The sequence below is a fragment of the Sciurus vulgaris genome, assembly GCF_902686455.1.
Source record: "Sciurus vulgaris genome assembly, chromosome: 15".
Classification (NCBI taxonomy): Eukaryota; Metazoa; Chordata; class Mammalia; order Rodentia; family Sciuridae; genus Sciurus; species Sciurus vulgaris.
The window spans coordinates 68,126,502-68,135,161 of NC_136476.1; the positions used below are offsets into that span (position 1 = coordinate 68,126,502).

Here is an 8,660-nt window from a genome sequence, read left to right on the forward strand (position 1 = left end):
ACGATGGAAAGATCTTCCATGTTCTTGGATAGGAAGAATTAATATTGTCAAAATGGCCATACTACCTAAAGTGCTATACAAATTCAATGCAATTCCAATTAAAATCCCAATGACGTACCTTACAGAAATAGAGCAAGCAATTATGAAATTCATCTGGAAGAATAAGAAACCCAGAATAGCTAAAGCAATACTTAGCAGGAAGAGTGAAACAGGGGGTATTGCAATACCAGATCTTCAACTCTACTACAAAGCAATAGTAACAAAAACAGCATGGTATTGGTACCAAAATAGAAAGGTAGATCAATGGTATAGAATAGAGGACACGGACACAAACCCAAATAAATACAATTTTCTCATACTAGACAAAGGTGCCAAAAATATGCAATGGAGAAAAGATAGCCTCTTCAACAAATGGTGCTGGGAGAATTGGAAATCCATATGCAACAGAATGAAACTAAACCCCTATCTCCCACCATGCACGAAACTAAACTCAAAATGGATTAAGGACCTCGGAATCAGACCAGAGACCCTGCAGATTATAGAAGAAAAAGTAGGTCCAAATCTTCACCTTGTTGGTCTAGGATCAGACTTCCTTAACAGGACTCCCATAGCACAAGAAATAAAAGCTAGAATCAACCACTGGGATAGATTCAAACTAAAAAGCTTTCTCTCAGCAAAGGAAACTATCAGCAATGCGAAGAAAGAGCCTACAGAATGGGAGAATATCTTTGCCAATCATACTTCAGATAGAGCACTAATCTCCAGCATCTATAAAGAACTCAAAAAACTCTACTCCAAGAATTCAAATAATCCAGTCGACAAATGGGCTAAGGAAATGAATAGACATTTCACAGAAGAAGATCTACAAGCAATCAACAAACATATGGAAAAATGTTCAACATCTCTAGTAATAAGAGAAATGCAAATCAAAACCACCCTAAGATTCCATCTCACCCCAATTAGAATGGCGATTATCAAGAATACGAGCAACAACAGGTGTTGGCAAGGATGTGGGGAGAAAGGTACACTCATACATTGCTGGTGGGGCTGCAAATTAGTGCAGCCACTCTGGAAAGCAGTGTGGAGATTCCTTAGAAAACTTGGAATGGACCCTCTATTTGATCCAGCTATCCCACTCCTTGGCCTATACCCAAAGGACTTAAAATCAGCATACTGCAGAGACACAGCCACATCAATGTTCATAGCTGCTCAATTCACAATAGCCAGACTCTGGAACCAACCTAGATGCCCTTCAATTGATGAGTGGATAAAGAAACTGTGGTATATATATACAATGGAATATTACTCAGCCATAAAGAATGATAAAATTATGGCATTTGCAGGCAAATGGATGAAATTGGAGAATATCATGCTAAGTGAGATAAGCCAATCTCAAAAAGCCAAAGGACGAATGATATCGCTAATAAGTGGAGGATGACACATAATGGGGGGGAGGGAAGGGTTAGTGTTAGGGTTAGAGTTAGGGTTAGGGAGGGGGGCAAGAATGGCGGAAGGAAGTACTGTATAGAGGGTAAAGAGGGGTGGGAGGGGTAGGGGGAAGGGAAAAAATAACAGAATGAATCAAACAACATTACTCTATGTAAATTTATGATTGCACAAATGGTATGCCTTTACGCCATGTACAAACAGAGAAACAACATGTATCCCAATTGTTTACAATAAAAAAAAAAAAAGAATTATTGGGATTGAGGAAGGCACAGAGATACAAACCAAAGGAATGAACAACCTATTCAAAGAAATAATATCAGAAAATTTCCCAAACCTGAAGATGAAATGGAAAATCAAATACAAGAGGCTTACAGAACACCAAATGCACAGAATTGCAACAGATCTACACCAAGGCACATTATAATGAAAATGCCTAACATTCAAATTAAAGATAGGATTTTGAAGGCAACGAGAGAAAAGCATCAGATTACATATAGGGGGAGACCAATACGGATAGCAGCCGACTTCTCAACCCAGACTCTAAAAGCTAGAAGGGCCTGGACCAACATATTTCAAGCTCTGAAAGAACATGGTTGCCAACCAAGAATCCTATACCCTGCAAAACTAACCTTCAGATTTGAAGATGAAATAAAATCCTTCAATGATAAACAAAAGTTAAAAGACCTTTTTTGCTGAGCAGAGAAATGGCTGCCCCCAAGACCCAGGGGGCTGTTGCCCGACTGAAGGAACGAGATGATGCGAACCTCCTTGGAGTTGGAGGTGTGGACCGTGAAGACAGTAACAGTGAGGACTGTATCTTGGAGCCGCTTTCCCTGCCAGAAAGTCCAGGTGGCACCACCACTTTAGACGGTTCTCCATCTGTGCCTTGTATTTTCTGTGAAGAGCATTTTCCTGTGGCTGAACAAGACAAACTTTTGAAGCACATGATTATTGAGCATAAACTTGTCATTGCCGATGTTAAGCTGGTTGCTGATTTCCAACGGTACATTTTATATTGGAGGAAAAGATTCACTGAACAGCCCATCACAGACTTTTGTAGTGTGATAAGAATCAATTCCACAGCTCCACTTGAAGAACAAGACAATTATTTTTTGTTGTGTGATGTTTTGCCAGAAGATAGAATTCTTAGAGAAGAGCTTCAGAAACAGAGACTGAAAGAAATTCTGGAACAACAGCAGCAAGAACGAAATGATACCAATTTTCATGGCATTTGTATGTTTTGCAATGAGGAATTCCTAGGAAACAGATCTGTTCTTTTGAACCACATGGCCAGAGAGCATGCTTTCAACATTGGATTGCCAGACAACATTGTAAACTGCAATGAATTTCTATGTATGTTACAGAAGAAACTTGACAATTTGCAGTGCTTATACTGTGAGAAGAACTTTAGGGACAAAAATACACTTAAAGATCACATGAGAAAAAAGCAGCATCGTAGAATCAATCCTAAGAACAGAGAATATGACCGATTTTATGTCATCAATTACTTGGAACTTGGAAAATCATGGGAAGAAATTCAGTTAGAAGATGAGGGAGAGTTCCTAGACCATCAGGAAGATAAATGGTCTGATTGGGAAGAACACCCTGCTTCTGCTGTCTGTCTATTTTGTGAAAATCAAGCAGAAACAATTGAGAAATTATATGTTCACATGGAGGATGCACATGAATTTAATCTCCTCAAAATAAAGTCAGAACTTGGATTAAATTTCTATCAGCAAGTGAAACTGGTCAATTTCATTCGAAGGCAAGTTCACCAATGTAGATGTTATGGCTGCCATGTGAAATTCAAATCCAAATCAGATCTAAGGACTCACATGGAGGAAGCTAAACATACTTCACTGCTTCCTGAAAGAAAGACATGGGATCAACTAGAATATTATTTTCCAACCCATGAAAATGACACTCTCCTGTGTATACTGTCTGACAGTGAAAGTGACCTGACAGCTCAGGGACAAAATGAAAATGTTCCCATTATCAGTGAAGATACATCTAAACTACATGCTTTGAAACAAAGTAGCATTTTGAACCAGATGCTGCTTCAAGAGTGCTTGAAAAACTAGAAGAAACTGCTGCAGGAGCAATTTGTCATGTTTTTCTTGAGACATACAAAAGAATATTTTAAATTTGAACACCAACAAAATATTAGTTCTTGGTGAAATAATTTTTTAAAGTGAATGTTTTTTTTTTTTAAAAATTAAGTAGAAAAATAAAATGAGGACTTTTTATATTAAAAAAAAAAAAAGTTAAAAGAATTTACAAATAGAAAGCCTGACTACAGAATGTTCTCAACAAAATATTCCATGAGGAGGAAATGAAAAACAACAATGGAGGTCAGCAAAGGGAGGAACTACCTTAGAGAAAAAACCACTCAAAGGAGAAACCAAGCCAACTTAAAAACCAAAAATAAGCCAAATGACTGGGAATACAAATCATTTCTCAATAATAACCCTGAATGTTAATGGCCTAAACTCATCAATCAAAAGACATAGACTGGCAGAATGGATTAAAAAGAAAGACCCAACAATATGCAAAAGACTCATCTCATAGAAAAAGACATCCACAGACTAAAGGTGAAAGGATGGGAAAAAACCTACCACGCACATGGACCCAGTAAAAAAGCAGGGGTTTCCATCCTTATATCAGATAAAGTGGACTTCAAGCCAAAGTTAGTCAGAAGGGATAAAGAAGGACATTTCATACGGCTTAAGGGAACCATAAATCAGGAAGACATAACAATAGTAAATATTTATGCCCCAAACCATGGTGCATCCCTGTACATTAAACAAATCCTCCTCAATTTCAAGAATCACATAGACCACAACACAATAATTCTGGGCGACTTTAATGCACCGGTGTCACCACTACATAGATCTTCCAAACAAAATCCAACCAAAGAAACCATAGAACTCAATAACACAATCAATAACCTAGACTTAATAGACATATATAGAATATTCCATCCATACACTTTCTTCTCAGCAGCACATGGAACCTTCTCAAAAATAGACCATGTATTATGCCACAAAGCAGCCCTTAGGAAATGCAAAAAAATAGAGATACTGCCTTGTGTTCTATCAGATCATAATGGACTGAGAGTAGAAATCAATGACAAAATAAAAAAAGGAAATTACTCCAACACTTGGAGACTAAATAATATGCTATTGAATGAAACATGGATAACAAAAAACATCAGGGAGGAGATTAAAAAATTCTTAGAGGTCAATGAGAATGATGATACAACATATCAAAATCTCTGGGACACTATGAAAGCGGTACTAAGGGGAAAATTCATTCCATGGAGCGCAGTCCAGAAAAGAATGAAAATTCAACAACTAAATGACCTAACATTACAACTCAAAGCCCTGGAAAAAGAAGAACAGAATAACAGCAAAAGTAGTAGAAGACAGGAAATAATTAAAATCAGAGCTGAAATCAATGAAATTGAAACAAAAGAAACTATTCAAAAAATTGACAAAACAAAAAGTTGGTTCATTGAGAAAATAAACAAAATAGACAAACCCTTAGCCACACTAACAAAGACAAGGAGAGAAGACTCAAATTACTCAAATACATGATGCAAAAGGAAATATTATGACAGACCCCACTGAGATACAGAACATAATGAGAAGCTACTTCAAAAATCTGTATTCCAGCAAAATAGAAACTATCGAAGACACTGACAAATTTCTAGAGACATATGCTCCTCCCAAACTGAACCAGGAGGACATACATGATTTAAACACATCAATATCAAGCAATGAAATAGAAGAAGCCATTAAAAATCTACCATCCAAGAAAAGCCCAGGACCAGACATATTCTCAGCTGAGTTCTACAAGACCTTCAAAGAAGAACTCATTGCAATACTTCTCAAAGTATTCCAGGAAATAGAAAAGGAGGGTACCCTACCAAACTCATTCTATGAAGCTAATATCACCCTCATACCCAAACCAGGAAAAGACACATCAAGGAAAGAAAATTTTAGACCAATATCCTTGATGAATATAGATGCAAAGATCCTTAACATAATATTGGCAAACCGTATCCAAAAACATATTGAGAAAATCGTGCACCACGATTAAGTGGGGTTCATCCCTGAAATGCAAGGATGGTTCAACATTCGTAAATCAATAAACGTAATCCATCATGTCAATAGACTTAAAGATACTAATCATATGGTTATTGTAATTGATGCAGAAAAAGCATTCGACAAAATACAACACCCTTTCATGCTTAAAACACTAGAAAAAATAGGGATAGTAGGAACATACCTGAACATTGTAAAGGCTATTTATGCTAAGCCCATGGCCAACATCATTCTTAATGGAGAAAAACTGAAACCATTCCCCTTAAAAATGGGAACAAGACAGTGATATCCTCTTTCACCACTTCTATTCAACATTGTCCTTGAAACTCTAGCCAGAGCAATTAGGCAGATTAAAGAAATTAAAGGGATACGAATAGGAAAAGAGGAACTTAAGCTGTCACTATTTGCAGATGACATGATTCTATATTTAGAGGATCCAAAAACCTCCTCCAGGAAACTTCTAGACCTCATCAATGAATTCAGCAAAATAGCAGGCTATAAAATCAACATGCATAAATCTAAAGCATTTTTATATGCAAGTGACGAAACAGCTGAAAGGGAAATGAGGAAAACAACTTCATTTGCAATAGCCTAAAAAAAAAAAAAAAAAAAAACTTGGGAATCAATCTAACCAAAGAGGTAAAAGATCTCTACAATGAAAACTACAAAACATTAAAGAAAGAAATTAAGAAGATGGAAAGATCTTCCATGTTCTTGGATAACAGAATTAATATTGTCAAAATGGCCATACTACCTAAAGTGCTATACAGATTCAATGCAATTTCAATTAAAATTCCAATGATGTACCTTATAGAAATAGAGCAAGCAATCATGAAATTCATCTGGAAGAATAAGAAACCCAGAATAGCTAAAGCAATTCTTAGCAGGAAGAATGAAACAGGGGGCATCGCAATACCAGAACTTCAACTCTACTACAAAGCAATAGTTACAAAAACAGCATGGTATTGGCACCAAAATAGACAGGTAGATCAATGGTACAGAATAGAGGACATGGACACAAACCCAAATAAATACAATTTTCTCATACTCGGCAAAGGTGCCAAGAATATGCAATGGAGAAAAGATAACCTCTTCAACAAATGGTGATGGGAAACCTGGAAATCCATATGCAACAGAATGAAACTAAACCCCTATCTCTCACCCTGCACAAAAATCAACTCACAATGGATCAAGGACCTTGAAATCAAACAGAGACCCTACATCTTATAGAAGAAAAAGTACGTCCAAACCTTCACCTTGTTGGCTTAGGATCAGACTTCCTTAACAGGACTCCCATACCACAAGAAATAAAAGCAAGAATCAACAACTGGGATAGATTCAACCTAAATAGCTTTCTCTCAGCAAAGGTAACTATCAGCAATGCGAAGAGAGAGCCTACAGAGTGGGAGAATATCTTTGCCTCTCATACTTCAGATAGAGCACTAATTTCCAGAATATATAAAGAACACAAAAAACTCTACACCAAGAATACAAATAACCCAATCAACAAATGGGCTAAAGATATGAACAGACACTTCACAGAAGAAGATCTACAAGCAATCAACAAACATATGAAAAAATGTTCACCATCGTCAGTAATAAGAGAAATGCAAATAAAAACTACACTAAGATTCCATCTCACCCCAATTAGAATGGCGATTATCAAGAATACAAGCAACAATATGTGTTGGCAAGGATGTGGGGGAAACGGTACACTCATACATTGCTGGTGGGACTGCAAATTAGTGCAGCCACTCTGGAAAGCAGTGTGGAGATTCCGTAGAAAACTTGGAATGGACCTACCATTTGACCCAGCTATCCCACTCCTTGGCCTATACCCAAGGGACTTAAAATCAGCACACTACAGAGATACAGCCACATCAATGTTCATAGCTGCTCAATTCACAATAGCCAGACTTTGGAACCAACCTAGATGCCCTTCAATTGATGAATGGATAAAGAAACTGTGGTATATATATACAATGTAATATTACTCAGCTATAAAGAAGAATAAAATTATGGCATTTGCAGGCAAATGGATGAAATTGGAGAATATCATGTTAAGTGAGATAAGCCAATCTCAAAAATCCAAAAGAGGAATGATCTCACTGATAAGTGAATGATGACATGTAATGGGGAGTGGGGGGGGGGCAAGAATCAAGGAAGGAGGGACTGTATAGAGGGAAAAGAGAGGTGGGAGGGGTGGCGGGGAAAAAAAAATAACGGAATGAATCAAACATCATTACTCTATGTAAATGTATGAATATGCAAATAGTATGCTGTTACTGCATGTACAAACACAAACAACATGTATCCCATTTGTTTACAATAAAAAAATTAAAATAAAAAAATAAAAAATAAAAAAAAAAAGCTTATGGGCAAGACTTCCCTGCCAGGGAGGTAGACCCAGTGGGCCAGGCCCAATGTAGAGCCACCAGGCGAGACTTCCACACCAGGAGGCAGGTCCAGAAAGCGGGGCAGACCAGCCAGGCCTCAGCCCACAGTCTAGTGCCACTGCAGTTGACCATCTGTCAACATGAATATACCCCATCTAGAGGCCACCATCCCTAGAGGGGCAGCATTCTTTTTGGGTCACTGCATTATCAAGTTCCTCCAAAACTTCAGGCTACTGAAGACTGGGAGGTGAGTTATTGGAAACCTGCAGGGACACTATAAGTCTATAGGGGGGAAACTGCAATACCTCAGATTTGCACTCCTAGAGGGGAAGATACATGAACAATATGAGAAAATAAGGGAAGAAAATGTCCCAAACAAACCTAGATGCTACATCAATAAAATCCAATGACAGCATGGCAGAAGAAATGTCAGAAAGGGAGTTCAGAGTGTACATAATTAAAATGATCAGAGAAGCAAAGGAGGAGATGAAAGAGCAAATGCAGGCATCGAATGATTGCACCAATCGACAGTTAAAAGAGCAAATGCAGGAAGCAAAGAATTATTTCAATAAAGAGAGATTCTGAAACAAAACCAGAAATTCTTAAAATGACAGAAAAAATAAACAAATTAAAAACTCCATAGAAAGCATAGGATAGAACACCTGGAAGACAGAACCTCAGACATTGAAGACAAAATATTTAATCTTGA

The 8,660-nt window shown here is 37.4% G+C and overlaps 1 protein-coding gene across 1 annotated transcript; it reads left to right on the forward strand.

Moving 5' to 3' along the window:
- Window positions 1–2,138: 2,138 nt before the first annotated feature.
- On the forward strand, window positions 2,139–3,653 carry LOC306644808 (zinc finger protein 277-like). Its single transcript, XM_079112075.1, has one exon. The coding sequence runs from the start codon at window positions 2,154–2,156 to the stop codon at window positions 3,528–3,530; it is 1,377 nt and encodes a 458-aa protein (XP_078968201.1). The 5' UTR covers window positions 2,139–2,153; the 3' UTR covers window positions 3,531–3,653.
- Window positions 3,654–8,660: the final 5,007 nt, after the last annotated feature.